This window comes from Nesoenas mayeri (genome assembly GCF_963082525.1).
Source record: "Nesoenas mayeri genome assembly, chromosome: Z".
NCBI lineage: Eukaryota > Metazoa > Chordata > Aves > Columbiformes > Columbidae > Nesoenas > Nesoenas mayeri.
The window spans coordinates 6,168,087-6,189,091 of NC_137542.1; the positions used below are offsets into that span (position 1 = coordinate 6,168,087).

The window sequence follows — 21,005 nt, forward strand, 5'->3', positions numbered from 1 at the left end:
CTTGAGGAGCCAAGTTATCAACTGGATGAACTAGATATTTGTAGTCTTTATTTCTGTGATTTAATATTCATGTTTCCTTCTCTCTCATTTGGATTTTCCCATTAAATGTACCATTCCAAATCTTTGCACAAAAATAACAACAATTTGCCCAATAAACACACGAAAAGTTGTTCACATCAGCACCTAGAGACCTACTACAAAGAGGTTATTTCATTAGAGACGCTGAGCATAACAAATAAGGAGTGTTAGTGCAATATCCTGAGAGCTCCTACTGTCGAGATTAGGAAAGTTAGCATCTCAGACTCACGCATTAGACAAGGTAGTTTCTAACAATGACATCAGATGGCTTGAAACAAAAGATTATATTTGCTGTGCAGATTGGACAAAAATAAAATCCAAATAAAGCATATTTAATTGAAGTGGAAATTTACTAAAGATATAATTTACTAGGAGAGTTTGAAAAGCATGTTACTGACAACAAGCTTGTTAGCAGCAAAACTGGTATCTCGGATTTGCCAGCTGCTCTCTTTTTAATGGAGAGGTGCATCCTGCGGAGTCTGTGGTCCCCAGCGGGGAGGTGGGGATGTCTTGATCTGGGCAGGTTGTGGACCAGGGATGGTCGTATCCACGAGCCACACCACCTGTTACAGGTGAGCAAAGCGCAGGTGCCCCTCCAGCAAACGTGGAAGTCTGACAGGAGCACAGAGCACACCCAACAGTTTAGCGGAAAAGAAAAGCAGCATTTGATGAATTGCCGTTTAAAAACATGATATTGCAAAGCAGGTGTAGGCTGTTCCCAAGTCTATTATCATTTTTCTGATTAACTCCTAGTTTGGGTTTGATTTACATTCACATTAATGGTTAAGGAAGAGAATAAAAGTTCCTAAACTAAGGCTGAAATACAGACTTGGAAGAGTGGCATAAATAAAGTGGAAGCTGGAGCTGTCTGTTGGTTGACAATGAAGTAAAATTTTTTTTTTCCCAGGACAAAAAGTATCCATACAATGAACTTTTTTAGCCTTTCAGTGGCTATTTGAGAAGTGTGACTCAAAATGCTGTATATGCTTAGAGACCAGTTTTGAGGGCTTTTTTTTGTGGCAAGTATCCCCTTGCAAAAATGTTGCAGTGCATCTATTTAGCGCATGTTTGCCTAAAACCACAAAAACAAATCAATTTTATTACGGATAGCTGTACGCGCATCTGGCAAACACTTGTTTCTGGTGGGGAGAAGACGAAGATTTGATAGCTGGTGCGTTAGCATATTTATGTGAATTAATTAAAGCATTGGTAAACTATTGTCAACTATGTTCACATTGCACAAGATACGCTGTGTAGTCTACTGCTGGCATTATAATCTCGGTGATCCACACATATTCTGTAAATTCCTGTTCATTTTGTGTAAGAAACCTTGTCACCATTGCTTAGTACTGTAAATTCCTGTTTTGAAGCAAGAGGTGGCTTTTGATTGTACAGCCATGTGTATTATATACTACAACAGTACTTGCTCTGTCGTCAAAACTTGCTGTTCACATATAGTTAAAGCTTTGTTAAGCACGCTTAGTGGTTTCAGAATTTATTTAAAATGGGAGGTATATAAGCCATTTACAGGAATACTAAATGTGAGAGAATTCAAACCCGTTGTGCCTGCAAGCCTGAGAGATCAGACTCTGTGCAGGGAACAGGAGGGAAAGATAGAAAAATAATCTGAATTTTTGGACTCTGGAATCTTTTTATTAGTATTTTATGATATGCAACAAAGACCTGAAAATGTGTAAGTGTTCTTTGCTGGTGTCTGACATCAGAAATTCCAGTCCTGTCTAGACTGAAAGACAATGATGGGAGAACTGAAAAAGCTGGGAAAGCTGAAGGGGATTCTTACTTGTATTTTTTAAAGTTCTGTGTTTTATTTGCTTGTTTGTTTGTTTATTTGTTTTGATTGATAGTTTCAATGATTAGGTTAATCTTTTGAATAAAGGTAGTCTTTGTTAGTGACTCTGCACCTTCACCCTTTCACATGAAACTTTGTGTACTTGCAGCAAATCTTCCTCACACATCCAAGCCACTCTACAGATAAATTGCCTTTATTTCTAAGATCAATAAAAGTGTTTCTACAGATTGCTTCAGCCCTTTAGAGAGAATAATAGGGCAATCCCAAACTCATAATCCCAAGTATTTGCAGGTCACATTTTAACAATTAGGCAGGTGTATTTTAGACAAAGAATGACTTTGAACATCATAAATATAATGTTCAAACTCCAGATGTTTTAAGTGAAGAAAATCTCAATAATTTTCCAAACCAGCAAGAATTAAATTTGTCAATATAATTATTACTGTAGAAAGTACATGCAAAACTTGATACTGCCTCTGACCTTAAGCATTAATACTGATATTAATGGGGATGTCACGAAACTTGTGTATTTCAAAACAGCTGTATTTCTCCTCAGTGTGTTCATCATCTTCATTATCAATGGCTAAAGCAGAGAGCCCATCCATACCACAATGAAAAAGTTCAAAAGCATGGCAGTGCAAAATTCCTGCAGCATCATAAATACATGGATGTGTGTCCACATTGTGTTAGGATGGGAAATCACTTTACTGAAAACTTTTCCACACCTTGGGTGTAACTTCTAAAAGCAGCTTCTGGGATGGTCTCAGAAGGTCTCTGTTGCTGAGAGATCCAACACACTCCCTGACAGTCATGCCTTTCCCAATGGTTTAGGGTCCTTCAGGGACCATAACTATCTCAGTTGCAGCCCTTGGAAGGAGTTGTGCTACGAATACATCTCTATCTGAAGCCCTTGGATGGTGTCAGAAAACAGACCTGCTCTCTCCTTTCAGAATCCTTTTTGAAACACATGGCCGTTCAAGTGCTGAAGGGCTGGGTGCTGCTGGCTCTGTTACACCAGAATACAACCCTCCATGCTTTGTGTGTCAAGAGCCTCCCCTCAGCGAGTGCCTCTGGCAGCCAGCGCAGTTGTTTGGAGAAGCCACCTCATCTAATGAGCAAACGGGGGAAATGAGGTCACAAAATCAAGCCTCACTGTTCTGCCTTTTTCAAAGTTCCTTGCAGGACTGGGGAGCTGCAAAGACGTGGGTTGTGTGGGTCACTAACCACAAAGCGTATCTGGGTTGGAGCCTGGGACAAGGCTCTCACAGGCTTTGTAATGGTAATATTGTGCCACATCTGACTTCTTCCTGCTCCACGTTGTGGCCTGATTCATCCTGCCCTGACTTTAGCTGCCTGAAAAATTACCAGCCTAGGTCTCTTCTGTAAGTCAGAGGAGGGACAGTTCAGGTCTCTGTACACAAAAGCATATTTATTTGAGCCTGGTATGGGCAAGAATAGTGCAGCTCCTGAGAAAGTGCATCTGTGTGGCTTTCAGATGAGTTTCTGAATCCTTCAATCTCAAACATGAGATTTCTGCCCCAGTTTGCTATTTTTTCCATCTTTTATAAACAAGTGTAACTTTAATTATCTCATTCGAATAATTCTGGAGGGTTTACACCTGACTAGAAACCCTCACCTTTATTTGTTAAGTGTGCTCTGTCACTCTTCGCTTGCACAGATCTATTCATTGAAGGCAACGTGCAAAGAAACGATTGCATCAATGAATTAACAGCAGCAATAGCATGTAATGCTTTTAAATTCAGCTATGAGGTTGTAACTAAGATATGAATGTCCATACTTTGTAGGGATAGCTGAAAATTCCTTTCCTGACAGCTTCAAGGAATAAATCTAGGAATTCCTAATTTAGATTTGTGAGAATACAGATAGTGGCAGTTTGTGGAGGGTTTTTTTTGTAAACTTCCAGTAAATGTATATTTTACACACTTGTTTGGAGGCGAGGAAAGTGTCCAATTTCAGATAGACCAGATCTTTGCAGACAGCGTTACTGTGGATGAGTAAAGCCCTCAGGCTTGCACTATACACCTTCTGTATTCTAGTTCAACTTGGTATCTTTCTTTGTTACCTGCTCATACAAAATCACAACAACAGTTGTATCAATTCTTGTTGCAAGGCAAGGAACAGTTGAAGTTTAAAGAAAAATGAGTGTTGTAACTTGCACCTTTTCACCTTCATGAAGAGTCCACGTTGTCACAGCTGGGCTTGAGACAGCAGCTGCTTCCAAAGTTGCCATATAACTTCATCACACAAAAGCAGGTTTAATTTTTTGTGAGTTTAACAGGAGTAGTATTGATACATTTGCTTTATTTTCCAAGTTGTGAGTCATTGGGTATTGAACATGATATGCATCTTGTGTAGCTATGAATATAAAAATTGAGAATTGGGTTTTAATGATAGGCTAGTACAATCCCTGCTCTGCTATTCAGTATTTTGAGTGCCGAACTTAAACAAAATGTTATCTTCATGAATTACCTTAGCCTCATCTCTGCATTAAAATGGGTATGAATTTCCAATTGCTGCTTCTGGGTTATCAGTGAATCCTAGGCCAGAGGTAAAACAGTTCCAGTGGGAGAGATTGCTGTGGCCAGCCACTTACTGACAGCTTTTGCAATGCATAAAGGTGTTCTGTCTGTTGTCTGACACTCTCCCCGTTTTCTGGGTGGATCACCATGTTCTTGAGTATCTTGATGGGTATTGTCAGCTGGTAGAGGAGAGGTGGACAAGTTCACCACTGGGGAAGGGGAGAAATGTAGCAAGTAATCAGTTATCTTCTCTAGCAATCATTTAGTGCTTCTCCTTCAATTAACACTTGTATCTTCAGTTATTATTCTACCATTCAGTATCTTGAAGTGGTATGAGCAAAAATATATGAATATATATAATTTACAAGAAATATAGGCTTGTATTGTGCCTTTGTAATTCTCTTCAGCTTCAATATCTACAAGCTATGGGCGGACAAACTTCTTCCCTCTTTTGGGGTGTTCCTTTACTACATAGTAGCTGATGGCTTCACTATTACAGGCTGTTTGGGTCTTCTGGGGCTAACATTTATATTTTCCTGGGTGAAAATGCTCTAGTATTCTCACCAGACATAAGCACAATGACATATCACTGCAGTGCATGCTGTCTCTTAGCTTCTCTCTACACGTGCTTGCATGTTGAAAATTTAGAAATGCTGTATAAATTGCTACATTGTTTACCCAATACAGGTGTTTTTCTGCATCTCTTTCTTGCTTGAAACTCCCATTAACTTGAAAGTTAGCGGTGGCTTGAAAGGGGGTTTTGGAAGCACAAAGGATGCAGGGAGCAACTCTTCAGTAGTTTACAGGCTGCTGTAAATTAACGTCTTCTCAGCAAAGAAATGTAGCATTTTAGCAGTAACTTCCTAGTGAAAACACTGAGCGTGCTTATCACTTAAGATTTTAAGAAAAAAAGTGTTAGAACATGTAATTGTGTCTCATCTAATTTTGACACTTAACCAGTAATGTTCAGTGGGGTTCTAGCCTCAGTTTTATCTATGTGTTCATGATACGCCAACCAACGCAGAACTGAAGGGTGAACAGCCATGTTTTAGTATCGCAGCTACGCAAGAAATCACAGCTTTTCAAGAGTTTTGATTTTGTTCCTTTAATATATTTTCACCATGGAAGTATTTTTCTATATCGTTACCTGAGGCTTCCTTTCACCAACCAAAACAGTCTGTAGCCTTCTGCACTGTGAAAGGCAAGCCCTGGGGAGAAACGTGGGCTTCGCGCTTGCCCGGAAAATTAGCAGAAATTTCATCCAAGCCATAAAAGCCTCTTACGTTATTCTGTGTTTATGTAGTTAAAGCAATTAGGGATAGGAGCTTCAGGAATATCGAGGTATCTCTATCCTCTGTTCTACTCTCTCTTTACTTCATAGGGATTCAAGAGTTCTTTTTTTCAAGGCTCAGCTGTGTCTCTTTAATAAAACCAGTGCAGCCTAAGCATCGCGTGCGATTCAGTTTATGGGGATAGCATTGGAGCATGAAAGATTTACTTTTGGTAGCAAGGAGTAACGCGTGTCCCTGTGGACATGGACGCTTGCAAACAAGTCTGATACCAAGAATAAAAAAATAATTAAAAATATAAAAAATTTTTTAAAAAAAGCAAGATGGTACCAGTACATCAGACTCTCTACTACAGTGGGTTTTTTAGCTTTTCTCATTTGTATTTTATTTTGCAGGAGCTGGGGACTCTCAGATCACATAGGGGATTTTAGAAGTATATCACTCAACAATCATTTTATAAAGTCTAACTTCAAAATGCACTATGATTTATTACACAAATATATTTTCTTCTGTTTGCCGACATGGTGGTTCCATTTTGTGATGAGTTAAACTAAGCAGTTACTTTGTTGCACTGCCTAGCTGCATGAATTCATCCAGTGTACATATGTACCTGTGCAGCATTTATTTGGGTTTTGTATTTGAATTTGCAGTATTGATTATTATTTTTGTATTTTACTTTGCCTCTGTTATTGGAATTGTAGTAAACATAATTTATACATATGATTTTACAACTGTTTTGCAACTGAAAAGTCTTCTTTAAATTGTAAAGTTTTATTGATGGATACTCATTAAAATGGTATAAGAATATATTAACAATTGTTTTGTGTTTTGATGCTCTCTGTACATAAATATATGTCTATTTATCTGTTTAATGGTGCTTGTGTCTTGCAATTTTGGATACATTTTAGAATAAAGTTTCATTTTACAAGAAGTACTTGTATTTTCAAAAGCTGTGTCAAAAAAAAATTCCATTAATATCTAGGGTTATGAAAAAAAAACATATGAATCTCTAAAGCATTTATAACTTCAGGCAGTAATACATTGGTTTCAATAATATAGAAGTATATATTCTACAAATGCACAGCTACACGTTGGAGTTGATTTGCTGCAGTAACTGACATCTGTATTTAAAACATTACCAAAAACATCCATTTTGGAGGCTTGTCCTGCAGCTGCTGACTCCACTGTTAAGAAGAGATTTGTGAACGTGCTAACGATGTCATGATTATCGCATTAGTCTGCTGTTTTCCAGGGAACGCCAGAGCTCTCCAGTCATGCATACATCTGTTTAAATATAGAAAGAATTTTGGCAGAAACCCGAAAAACAATTCTAGGTTACAGGCTTCTGTGCAATTTTGGTTCTTAATCAGACCTCCTTTGTACGCCCTTGGTCTATACCATTTCTCAGAATAAATCCTAACGTGGGTGAGATGCATGTCTGCAGCAGTTACGTTATCAGCTGAGTGGGCGCTCGCTGTTGGTGTGCTGTGTGACTGAATAGTACTTCTTGCTCGCTCTAATTGGTTTACTTTACAGAAGATGTATTCACATCTAATACTGAACTCATCTTTTATTAATAGGGTGCCTTACCTCTTCTGGCACAATTCTTCTACAGGCATTGCGCTGTGTCTGGTTCTTCATAGCACTTGTGAGCAGCTATTGTGCTGCATAAAGCCTTTTAAGTTACCTTGCCTAAATTACAAATGCATGTTATTAAGAGATGATAACCTAATATCCATTTTGTTTTTTCTTTTTAATGTATTTAATACAGTACTGCACCCGTTGTTGTTGCCTTACTATTTGAGTTCAGCACAAGAAGACTCAAGCCATTAAGTGCAAATCATTTTTTTGACAAAAACTTTAAAACTGCATTAGCAAGCAGCTGTTCTGAAGGGAAGTCAATTTCTTAGTTGGTTAACCAAACTTATAAAGTTGAGCTCACTCTAATTCACCATCCGTTCTCACTTCAAAAGAACAATTTCACTGAAGCTGGTGACTGAGTCATGCATGGGTTTGGACGGAAGGTGTCCTCTATCTGCCTTTGACCATTTGTTCCTCTCACCACAGTTGGCATAAATAAAGAGAAACCTGATGGTTGGCAAAGATGCTTCCCAGAGATATCTTAGCCACCACCTGCCTTCATCTGGTGGTGATACCAGAGGTCCTGGTGTAGGACACTGTGCCACAAAAGGTACTTTGCAGCGGGGAAAACACTGAAAAGCACAGATCACCTCTGTGAACTAGTAACTAATATCTTTAATTTTTCAGCTGTGAAAGGAGAACAGTACTGACCTTGCAGGTATTCTCTGAGGAATATACTGAAGGCTGTAAATTACTCAGTTACTCCAGCGGAGACCATGTAAGAAGCTAAAAGAGTATAAGGGACTGGAGTCACTGAAGCCAACTGGAAGACAGGAATTGGAGCCTGTCACATCAGCAGACTGGGTCAAAGAAGAGGAGCTGCAGCTCAGGAAAACAGAGGCTTGTTTGGGAGAAGGGTGTTTTAGGCTGTGAGGTCCTCACCCTGCTCCCCAGGTGTGTCTGCCAGGTGTCCACAGCAGTGGAAGCCATGTGCATTGCTGATGTGGATCCTGGGCGGCCACTCCTCTTCTGGAAGGGCAGCTGCTACTTCCAAAGGGCATGTTTTGAATTACGTCCTTCCTTTAGAAATCATAGAATCACAGAATCATTTTGGTTGGAAGAGACCATTGACCTAACACTGGCACTAAGCCCTAAGAACCTCATTCATGTGTCTTTTAAACGCCTCCAGGGATGGTGACTCCACCACTTCCCTGGGCAGCCTGTTGCAATGCCTGACAAGCCTTTCCAGGAAGAAATTTTTCCTAACACACAATCTAACCTCCCCTGGTACAACATGAGGCCATTTCCTCTCATCCTAAGAGACATGCACAGCTCTGAGGTGTGTTTTTCAAATACCAGCTTTCCCTTACCCCAGCAGAAACAAGAGAAGTTGCCTTTTATGTGTCTCCATAACTCCTCCACACAGCCCAAGAGAGGTCTGCTGGCCACTTGCCCCAAGCACATACTCCTCCACATATTTCAGAAATCTTCAGATGGGAGCAGATCTAAATTTTACTTTTACGCCTCTGTGACACTGACAGCTTTGTAGCTCCTAATCTCATGACAGAAAAGAGAGATACTAAACATGGTCTAAACACCTGGTCACTGGGACTATGTTAAATGGAGCTGAAAACTACCTGTGAAAGAACAAGAAATAAGCATTATTTTAGAGAAAGCCTGGTCAGTAAGCGTGACAAGGTAAACCTGAAAACAAATTTAGAAATTACTGGCCTAGGCAGGCAGAACTTTTTTTTTTTTACATAGATATTTGGTTTACATACGTATTTGGTTCTGTTTAAAGATACTTCCTTCTGAGATCCAGGATCCATGCTGTGAGAAATTGATAACTGGAGTTTTTGTCATCTGCATGGAGCAGATGAGGAAGGAGAAAATACTGGCTGCATACTGCTTACAAACCCTGTTCAGGTAGCAAGACTGAGGGATGCCATTGCTACTTCCAAGAGAGTCTCTTTCCTTCACAGAAGCCAGTCAAAGAAGGAAACAAAAATCAGTACAAACATTTTTCTGAAGCTATAGAATAGAAATAAATCTAGGGAACAGCATAGCATGCTGATTTTTAGAGACAGTATCCTCTTGAATGTAACTATTGTGATGGTTCTGCCATCCTGTTGCTTTCTGAAAGAGTATGGGACAAAGAAACAGAGATCTTGCAGTAGTGCAATGATAGTAATGGAGCACATGGGAAGAAAATCCTTATGCACTGAGAAGCTATCTTCATGAGGCAGGTTGGTTAAAATTCAAAGTTTCCCTGCTCTTACAGGTTATAGCTGGATCTTTAGCAATTTTTAAATGAATGAGCATTCATGGTATAAATTCATTTCTGTATGTTTCTACTAAACATGGAATAGTGGAGAACAAGTTGTAGCTAGATAATAAAGAGGAAAGGCTGTAAGGGAAGGCTACAGAAAACCAAATGTCTTGCTGCTCTATTGAAAAGCATGCCATTTGCAATGCTGGGGGGACTGGGGAGATAAGGAGGCTGGAGATAGCATGATCAAATATAAGCTTTGCAGTCTTTCCTTAAAGACCATCCACGGGTTACACTTTCTGCTACATCAAAGCAACATGGCTGCTCCGTAGAATCACAGTATCACTTTGGTTAGAGGAGACCCTCAAGTTGAAGTTCAGCCACTGATGCAGCTCTGGCATTAAACCTAAGAACCTCATCTACACGTCTTTTAAATGACTCCAGGTATGGTGACTCCACCACTACCCTGGGCAGTCTGTTCCAGTGCCTGACAACCCTTTCTAGGAAGAATTTTTTCCTAATATCCAACCTAAACCTCCCTTGGTGCAACGTGAGGCCTTTTCCTCTTATCCTATCACTTGCTACTTGGGAGAAGAGCCCAACCCCCTCCATGCTACAACCTCCTTTCAGGTAGTTGTAGACAGCGATAAGGTCTCCCCTCAGCCTCCTGTTCTCCAGGCTGAACAGCCCCAGTTCCCTCAGCTGCTCCTCATCAGACTTGTTCTCCAGACCCCCCACCAGCTTCATTCTCTGAACTCACTCCAGCATGTCGGTGTCTTTGCTGCCTTAAGAGCAGGACCTGGCTGACCCTGCCATAGTAATAATGCTCTATCCATGGCAATAGTCAAACGCTGACCTTCCTGACCCATTCAAAAGTGACTGCTCTACTCTCCCTCCGCAACAGTGAAATCTTCATGGTCTTCAAGAGCAGCAATATCCTGCAGCACCTTTACCAGTCGTGTGAGGAGGAGGAGGTAAGAGAAGGAGCCCTCTGTGAGGTATGAAAAGTGACTGGGGCCATGGCTGCTGAGGTGGGTGTCAAAATGTCCATCCCAGCTGGGACAGCAGGTCACCAAGCTGCTGCGTCTCCCTGCCGGACTCACCAGGCTCTGGAGGTGTGAATGTGTCTTCCCTGGCTGTCAAGCTGGTGGCAACATGAGCGAGTAAGACTTTGGAAAAAAACAAACAAACAAACAAACAACAAACTGAGGTGGATTATTAATATTCCAGTAGCGATGCACATGCCCAAACCTGCCATGGTGGCGGCTAAGGCCGGGCTGTGAGGCAGCCTCGAGGGTCCCCAGGCTGGAGTGGTGGGGGATGGAGAGGGGCAGTCAGGTTTCCAAAGCTGCCACAGCCCCGCTGCCGCCTCACAGAATCACAGAATATCAGGGATTGGAAGGGACCTCGAAAGCTCATCCAGTGCAATCCCCCCATGGAGCAGGAACACCCAGATGAGGTTACACAGGAAGGTGTCCAGGCGGGTTGGAATGTCTGCACAGAAGGAGACTCCACAACCCCCCTGGGCAGCCTGGGCCAGGCTCTGCCACCCTCATCGTGAAGAAGTTTCTTCTCAAATTTAAATTGAACCTCCTGTGTTTCAGTTTGAACCCATTGCCCCTTGTCCTATCATTGGTTGTCACCGAGAAGAGCCTGGCTCCATCTTCATGGCACTCACCCTTTACCTATTTATGAACATTAATGAGGTCACCCCTCAGTCTCCTCCAAGCTCCAGAGCCCCAGCTCCCTCAGCCTTTCCTCACATGGGAGATGCTCCACTCCCTCCAGCATCTTCGTGGCTGCGCTGGACTCTCTGCAGCAGTTCCCTGTCCTGCTGGAACTGAGGGGCCACAACTGGACACAATATTCCAGGTGTGGTCTCCCCAGGGCAGAGCAAAGGGGCAGGAGAACCTCTCTGACCTACTGATCACCCCCTTCTAACCCACCTCAGGTACCATGGGCCTTCCTGGCCACCAGGGCGCAGTGCCCCAGCAGGCTCTTCTCAGCCCGGCGGCTCCTTCCCGCCTCCCGGCCCGGCCTCCTCCAGAGGAGGCGATTCCACCTCAGCCCTGAGTGTCGGGGCGGGACCGGCCCGCCCCAGCCCGCTAAGTAGCGGGGAGCCCGGGCTGAGCCAGCGCTGCCCTCCGTGCCCGGGGGAGCCTCGGCCGCCGGTGCCCCGCCAGCCGCGGGGCCATGGAGCAGCGCGGGAACGCGGGCGGCCGTGTCTGCATGTCACAGACCGTCTTCCCGGCACACGCCGACCACCGCGGGGAGCTGAGCGCCGGGCAGCTCCTCAAGTGGATGGACGCCACCGCCTGCCTCGCAGGTAGCGGGGGCAGCAGCGTCCCGACCGGCGGGGGCCGAGGGCTGAGGGGGGCGGCGGGGAGAGAGAGACGCCCCGCCCGCCATTTGCCCCCGCGTCCCTTCCCCTCAGAAATGCGCCCGTGTGGGGATGCGTCTCCTTTCCTGAACACCTGCACCGGTGTTTGCCGGTGACAGGCGAGGAGGCGGCGATATTCTGCCCCTAGGAGAGGCTTGAGGAAAGGTTTCAGCTGGAGAGGGTGTGTCTGAGATTTGGGGGTTCAGGTTAGGAACAGGCATCAAGGCAGCAGAAGAGTTTGCGGGGCTGGAGTGAAGCACCAGGTGTGAGGAAAGAGCAACGAGGGGGTGATGGAGGTGGTAAGGAGAATTAAAAAAGGGAGCAGTGGAGGGGAAAAACGGATGGACAAAAATAAATACTAGAAGAAAGGAAAGTACTAATATAAGAGTATTAGCACATGGGTGGAAATAAACCCCCGAACCACAAACTCCACTAGTGTTTAAAGTGCTCTGTGTGTGGTGTAAACTCAGCTTTGAAAACTTACCATGTCCTCAGCTAACTCCTGGGAGCTAAAGCTGCCTCTGAAGCACTCAGAAAACGCGAGGCTCTGCCGTCTCTGCTGTCAGTGAACTCCGTTTCCAAGTACAGCTGCATATATTAGCAGTCCATAATGAGCTCTGCGGAGAACAGCAGGTGTATTTGGGGAACACGTGTCTGGATGGCGTCTCCACGCCGACCGCGGTGCCCTCGCTGCGTAGGTGTGTGCTGCACTCCATGCAGCTTTATGTAACCCGCTCTGCCTATATAGAAAGAGCTGTGTTCCTGGAGAACTTGTCCCACACAATAACCCAAAAACTACCAAGCATGTGGCAACTTCCCAACATGATCACACTTTTTTTTTTTCCCTTGAGATTTATTCTAGCACAAAGGAGTAATTTGATTTCAGCCCTTCGGTGATTTATTAATACTTCTTAACCATGCTCTTTGTGGAGAGACTCTGAACTGATCTCAGCAACCTCTGAAGTTACGTCCCTGCTCTAAGTGCTGCTACAAGGGTTTGTCCTTGCTCCTTGGACTTTGCTTAAGCCGCAATGGTCTTCATCAGCTGCAAACCTGCCACTGGAGCTCATTTTCAATCCACCTTTCATAGTTGCTTTCATAATTTACTTGGTTAGGCTTAGAGCAGCAGTAGTCAGTCATTCGTGCCACAGGGCTAATCCCGTCACACAAAAATGATTTTTAACATCTTTTCCCACTTTGCTTTTTGTGTCACAGCAAACTCAACGTGGTAGGTGGGGATTTGTGTGGCTTGCCATCTTTCACCCGCATTACTGCCAGCTGATGCAGTTGCAAGTGCCTGGGCTTTGCACCTTCCTCGTTTTGTGTCCTGCTGCTTTAGGTGTGATCCTGGCTGGCCGCTTCCTCACTTTTGAGACTATTTATGACTACCGCCATCTTCTGTTACCTGTCACAGTTGAGAATCTGGCTTTGTGATCATTAGTGACCTCTTCCCTTTCGTCACAGTTTGCTGTCTTTCTGATAAATGCCTTCATGTTTTTTACCCTCATATTTTCAAAGTGTTTATGAAAGGCAGGTCCTGCTTTACTAACCTGGTCTCCTTCTATGACAAGGTGACCCACTTAATGGATGAGGGAAAGGCTGTGGATGTTGTGTACTTAGACTTCAGTAAGGCCTTTGACACTGTATCCCACAGCATGTCCTGGAGAAGCTGCAGCTCATGGCCTGGATGGGTGGACTCTGCGATGGATAAAGAACTGGCTGGAGGGCCGGGCCCAGAGAGTTGTGGTGAACGGAGCCAAATTCAGTTGGCAGCTGGTCATGAGTGGAGTTCCCCAGGGCTCAATATTAGGACCAATTCTGTTGAATCTCTTTACCAATGATCTGGATGAGGGGACTGAGTACACCCTTATTATGTTTGTGGGTGACACCAAATAGGATGGGAGTGTTGATCTGCTGGAGGGTAGGACAGCCATACAGAGGGATCTGCACCATCTGGATCACTGGGCTGAGGCCAATTGTATGAGGTCTAACAAGGCCAAGTGCCAGGTCCTGCACTTGGGCCACAACAACCCCAGGCAGCACTACAGGCTTGGGGAAGAATGTCTGGAAAGTGCCTGGCAGAGGGATCTGCGGATGTTGATTTACAGCAGCTGAACATGAGCCAGCAGTGTGCCCAGGTGGCCAAAAAGACCAACAGCATCCTGGCTTGTGTCAGGAACAGTGTGGCCAGCAGGACTAGAGAAGTGATTTTGCCACTGTACTCGGCACTGGTGAGGCCCCACCTTGAATCCTGTGTTCAGTTTTGGGCCCTTCACTATAGGACACACCTTGAGGTGCTGGAGTGAGTTCAGAGAAGGGCAACGAAGCTGATGAGGGGCCTGGAGCACAAGCGTGATGAGGAGCAGTTGAGGGAGCTGGGGCTGTTCAGCCTGGAGAAAAGGAGGCTGAGGGGAGACCTTATAACTGTCCACAACTGCCTGAAAGGAGGTTGTAGCATGGAGGGTGTTGGTCTCTTCTCCCAAGTAGCAAGTGACAGGACAAAAGGAAGTGGCCTCAAGTTGCACCAGGGAAGGTTTAGATTGGATATGAGGATAAAATTCTTCCTAGAAAGGGCTGTCAGGCATTGGAACAGGCTGCCATGTTCAACTTGATGATCTTAAAGGTCTTTTCCAAACAAAATTATCCTGTGTTTTAGGTACTGGTACAACTTGTGCATCATCCTGTCTCACATTTCTCCAAGCTTTTTCTTGTGATGCTCACTGAAAATATTACTTGAGTGTGAGAACTCTCACCTGTTGGGCAGTGCTATTTTCCAGGTTTCCTGCTTGTCCACTCTTTTGCCTCTGTCTCTCAGGAAACTTTTTCGAACAGGGTATCCTGATGTTTATACAGCTCCTACTGTGGTGGAGATTTAGTCTCTGACTCTAGGTGCTATGGTCAAATAAATAATAAATCACAATAAGTTGCTGTAAAAAGATAAGTATTGGGCTATTAAAATTAACAGTGAAGAAGCTGTTTACCTTTTCCAGATTAACCTTCATAATTACTACAAATAGGGTGCATAATATCTCATAACCAAATGCATCCCAGGGAGATGAAGAACACTGATCAAATTTTGGTAAAAAAATATTTTACAATAAGTAAATACTTGGGTTTGAATTTTTAAATTTTGGTGGGTTTTTTTGGTTGAATTCCTGCACTTTTGGTACTGCACTGAAGACATGTACTTACCTGCTTTCCACTGCTGTGAGCAGGTTAATAAGCCAGTAGGTCTTTCTCCTTTCTCTTAGTACATACATTAAAATTTCACACTGGTTTAACATAGCCCATATTCACAACATCCTCTTTTGAGGGAGATCACTGAGATTTATTGTTAAAGATTTGTGACTCTTTTTGTTCTGCAACATGCTTGTAACCCTCTTAGCAGAATGTTCAGTTTTAGAGAAAGACATTTGGTAGAGCTTTTCAAACTGAGCAGAATCATTATCATAATCTAATCTCATCTCCTGACATTACCCTTATTTCATGATAAATATTAACTTTAGCCTTAGTCATCTTTTTTTTCGAAGGGGTGTACTGCAGATTTGCATTGGAGTGGTTGAAGGAACAAGTGGAATCTACTGTGTTTCATCTCTCTCATGCACAAGTATATAGGTGAACAGCGTGCTGCAAATGCAATGTGGTAATTGTATGTCCATGTGTCTCTTTTGAAGCTGAGAAACATGCTGGTGTGTCTTGCGTGACAGCGTCTATGGATGACATACAGTTTGAAGAGGCTGCCAGGTACAAAACCAGCTAACAACGGTCAAATGTTTTCATTCTAGAGTTCCTTATTTGGTAGAGATAAATGAAGGCATTATAAAATCTGAGATAGCAGGGCAATGAACTCACAGCATCATGGAGTTAAGTCTCAGAATTGCTCTTTTCTATTTCTGATAGCCTGATGCTCCTAGAAAACAGATCAATTTCACACATCAAAAATAAACTGTAGTTACTTTGACTTGGCAGCCTAGATGCCAGGTGAGAAACTGGTGACCCAGTGATCTCTGGTTCTAGTTAAAGTGAATGCTGCAGGCTGTTACTTATCTCTATTAAATAAGGAATGCATACCTATAACAGTTATTGTATGATTTTTTTTAAGTGTTCATAGTGCTCTTTCAGTTTGTTACCATTTCTTTCAGCACTTTAAAAAAATGGGTGGATATAACAAAACAAATGTTTTACATTCGTGATTACTGAATGTTGAGTGAGTCTACAAGATAATGCAGGAGTTAATTTTTCTTTTAACAGTTTTTCATTATTGTCCAAGGGAAAAAGACACTGAAAGAGGAAATAGCACATTTATTCCTAAACAATATCTTTACAGAAACTTAAGGCTATTACTTTGTAGTTTTTGTGTGTTTTTACACCTTACAATCTGGACATTAATGAGTCATTAGATGGGATGAACCTGGCTACACAGACTAATGCACATGCAGTCACCAAGCGTCACTGGCTGTCAGCTGTACAGCTGGTGTCAGTTGTGCTGTGCAAGTGTAAAATAAGCATCCACTCACACTTCTGAACAGCAGACTTTTAGAGTAGTGGCCGTTAGGATGAGAACTAGAATCAGTAACAAAGAAGCTGACATGGTCATACTGAATCTAGAACTCAAGAGAACTTCTTGTTCTGTTTTACAACACTAGTTTTAAAGTGTTTGTCTTGACTGCTTTACTACCTTGACTACAGTAAAGCATTTGACACAGTCTCCCACAGCATTCTCATAGCTAAACTAAGGAAGTGTGGTCTGGATGATCGGGTAGTGAGGTGAACTGCAAACTGGCTGAAGGAAAGAAGCCAGAGAGTCGTGGTCAATGGGGCAGAGTCCAGTTGGAGGCCTGTATCTAGTGTAGTGCCTCAAGGATTGGTGCTGGGGCCAGTACTGTTCAACATATTCATCAATGACTTGGATGAGGGACTAGAGTGTACTATCAGCAAGTTTGCTGATGACACGAAGCTGGGAGGAGTGGCTGACATGCCAGAGTGCTGTGCTGCCATCCAGAGACCTGGACAGGCTAGAGAGCTGGGCAGGGAAAAATTTAATGAAATATAACAATGGCAAATGTAGAGTAGTGCATCTGGGAGGAACAACCCCAGGTTCCAGTATAAGTTGGGGAATGATCCATTAGAGAGCAGTGTAGGGGAAAGGGACCTGGGGATCCTGGTGGACAGCAGGATGACCATGAGCCAGCACTGTGCCCTTGTGGCCAGGAAGGCCAATGGCATCCTGGGTGTATTAGAAGGGGGGTGGTTAGTAGGTCGAGAGAGGTTCTCCTGCCCCTCTACTCTGCCCTGGTGAGACCACACCTGGAATATTGTGTCCAGTTCTGGGCCCCTCAGTTCCAGAAGGACAGGGAACTGCTGGAGAGGGTCCAGCGTAGGGCAACCAAGATGATTAAGGGAGTGGAGCACCTCTCTTATGAGGAAACACTGAGGGAGCTGGGTGTCTTTAGTTTGAAGGAGACTGAGGGGTGACCTTATTAATGTTTACAAATATACAAAGGGTGAGTGTCACGAGGATGGAGCCAGGCTCTTCTCGGTGACAAACAATGGTAGGACAAGGGGTAATGGGTTTAAGCTGGAACATAAGAGGTTCCACTTAAACTTGAGAAGAAAGTTCTCCTCAGTGAGGGTAACAGACACTGGAAGAGGCTGCCCAGGGAGGTTGTAGAGTCTCCTACTCTGGAGACATTCAAAACCTGCCTGGACACCTTCCTGTGTAACCTTATCTGGGTGTTCCTGCTCTGGCAGGGTGCTTGGACTAGATGATCTTTCAAGGCCCCTTCCAATCCCTATCATTCTATGATTCTATGGTGCTATGACTGTAATTGTTCTGCATTTTTGATTTTGTCCTTAGGAAAAAATACTGTCTGTGAAATCGAAGAGCCCTACAAATGAAGTCAGGATAATGTTTTTCTTTCAGGCATAATATTTCAGACTTCAGTAGCTTCAGAGCGATTTTCTCTCTTGTTTCTGAGAGCAGAACAGAGCTTCTGTAATGTAGTGAAAATACTTTGCCTTCCAAATTTGTTTCCAAATATGTCTCTAGTTCTTCTTCTACTTGTGGTGCCAATGTTTCATTTTTTAACAGGAGTTTAGGGTACAAGCCTAGTAACTGTGAAGTTGTTTCAGTAATTATTTTTCAGCCTCAGGTCATCCCTAACATCCTGCTTGTAGTTTACTGTGTAATTTCCGAAATTTTGCCAGACCTTCTTGATTATAAAAACATCTTGCATAAATAAGAGAACTCTTGTATGTCACTCCAGTAAATTAAAAAGATGTTGTATAAGTTACTTACTGTAAGGTTTCATTTACCTAACTAAAATTACCACATGTTCTGAAAGTATTAACTCTTCTGTGCATATTTCTTTTTAGTTGACATGGAAACAGAGACTTCCACAAATCTATATACTGCAAAGCTCAGTTTTATGGTATAATAACAAATAAATCCCTCTTCCTTGTCTTCTAATATACAACAGTTCAATGGTAGTAAGAGCATCTGATTTTAAATCATGTTTATTTAAATTTTGTTAGTGCTCCATATGTGAATAATTTTCAGCTCATTCCGATATATTTCAAAGGCTTCTTGCCAGTTAGAAGTGAAAGTGTAGTTTTCTGTGACTTCTGCTTTCAGGTATCCATTTAAATGCCCAAGCTGATCAGCTCTCTTGTCTTAAATAAATCAGTTTGTCCAAAGTCAGATTACATCATAGAATGTAAAACAATTCATTTTGAAACAGCTGCCAAAAGTATATGAAAAGGCATTTCCCAATCATACTGCCTGACCACCTCAGTTCTGACATCTTTATTTTCTGATATGGCCGTAGACCCAGAGTATGACACTTTTCTACCATGAAATATGAGTCCAGCTCTACAGGCTGCTTGGGACACCAGGGGAAATGCCAGTTAGTCAGGGAACCTAATTTCTCTGAGGTCCAAATCCACCTCATGGCAGCACTGGTGTCCCAGGCTGAGTGAGATCACATCCAACTTTGTTCTGTTGTTCCCACCCTGCAGTTTCCTCAAAGCGGGACAGACCCAGACTTTCAAGCTCTCTTATGCAATGTTCTCACACAGAGGAAGAGAGGTCACCAGGGAGATGTTGCTGGCAAAGGTGAAATAATCTCTGTATAGAAGAAATGTGTTCTGCCAGGAAGCCCGAGGTAGAGACCTCTGCAGACCCCACTGGGAGCTCATGGACAATCCAGCATCGCGATGTTCTTGACAGGGATCATGATGTCCTCTGCAAGATCTGTAGAGAGTCTGAACTCTCTCTCTTTTAAGGAAAACCTTATACTCACTATCAATATGTGTTGTGCTCAATCACTGAGTTTATGTAATGAATGTATTCTGCCTTTTTTTCCCTTTGGACTTGTCATTGGCTCTGCTGCTGTGTTACTGTAATCTTCTTGGGAGTTTTATGTTAGATACAGTCTTGGGAGATGTTTCAGGGTACTTGACTGAGTTCTGCCTCTAAGCTTTCCAAAGCCTTTTCTGCTTTTCTGAGACTGTAACAGTAACTTCTTTTCCAAGATTGAACAGAAATACTGTGTTATTGTTCTGAACAGACTTTCATTTTTGGAAATGAGCTGGTGGTTCCCTTACCTGTGTAGTTTAGAACTGTTACGTTAGTGATTGTGCGTTTTCTTTGGAAAAACTCCTGAATACGTTCTTCAAAAGTTAATGAGGGCTGTGTATCTGCAAATGGTCTTAATTCTTTCCTCTAACCATTTTCCCCTCCTGTCTACTCTAAGGCTTCCACTTGTGTTCTTGAATGTGAACAAGAAGAGGAAGTTTCTGTGTAGTTGGTTGTTCTTGTCTGATACTGTAAAGGAACAGGTTTCCTCCTACTCATTCTGGTGTTTGGTAACAATTTGTTTGAAGTTCTGGCATTGAGAGAAGCAATTTAAGAAAAGCCTTACCTTTAAACATCAAAACCCTATTAATTAAATTAGGAAATAGATGATAAAAAACCTTTTTCTTTCATAAACTGAGGTCATAACTGTTCCAAATCCTTTGCTGTAAATGCCTGTTTCGTAGGTACACAAGTGGTCTGAGTTATATTTTGCAGTTGCAGATGTAGCTGGCTGCTCTTTGCCTGTTCTGTGACTGATCTTTAGCAGTTTTAAGTCAGTCTAAATTCCCTGAAGTCAGTGTCCTCATGCCTAGTGTTCTCACCATGCACATCATGTCCTTTTACCACTCTGCTCAATAAGACAACTTTAGGGGAAACTGCTTTCTTGCCAACCTTTCAGCATTGCCTTGCATTAGGATATTAGGGGCTTGAAAACAAGGGTTACTCTTAGTATCAGCACGTAACAGGTAGTTTAGAAATTCCAGAAGGAAAGTGAAAGTATTTTCTCACTTAAATTTGATTCTATGTAGTAAAAAGATATAATTCCCTGCAGGTATTCTATGTAGGTAAATGAGAAAGAATAGTTGTTCAGAGGTATGATGCTGAGACAGAAGGAACATGCTGCAGCCCTGTCCTTGGCCAAAACTTGGAAAGTAAACTCCTTCCCCATTCTTCAAAGATGTCAAAGAGCACTTTTTGTCCTGTGATTATTTCCTCGTGTGCATGTGTCTATATGCTAGAGAATGTACATATGCGATATCTTATGTGGTTTTGCAGTTAGCTGTACTCAGTGATTTGGTGTAACTCACAGCAAGGTGTGCCAAAATTTGTTCGGGCATCTGGGGCCTGGAGCACACCTGACATCATACCGACATCACCAAGGAGAAGAAATGCTAGTATTAAGCTTATGCAGTTTTCTGAGTGATATTGTTGTTACTGAGCATGCATGAAGGTCTGACGGGTGAATAACAGTGCTAAATTTTTTTCAGTGCATTTTCAGTACAGTGTGGAAGACATGGACTGATCAAAGAGATTTTCGTCACTGCTATCAGGAATACCTAGCAAGGCAGGTTCAAACACTTACTAAGCTGCATGATTACATACCATAAGATGTTATCATTCTTAACAGGGTTGGACAAATTATCACCATCAAAGCAAAGGTGAACAGAGCGTTCAAAACCAGCATGGAGGTAAGAGATCATC

General features: G+C 42.7%; 1 protein-coding gene across 1 annotated transcript in view; it reads left to right on the top strand.

The window, feature by feature from the left end:
- Positions 1–11,760: 11,760 nt before the first annotated feature.
- ACOT12 (acyl-CoA thioesterase 12) overlaps positions 11,761–21,005 on the top strand; it is a gene marked incomplete at both ends in the record, with an annotated part of 37,303 nt that continues 28,058 nt past the window's right edge. The window contains 3 exons of the mRNA XM_080362191.1: positions 11,761–11,893; positions 15,622–15,691; positions 20,932–20,992. Of these exons, the coding sequence (XP_080218317.1) occupies positions 11,761–11,893; positions 15,622–15,691; positions 20,932–20,992 (264 nt within the window). The remainder of the gene's footprint in view (positions 11,894–15,621; positions 15,692–20,931; positions 20,993–21,005) is intronic.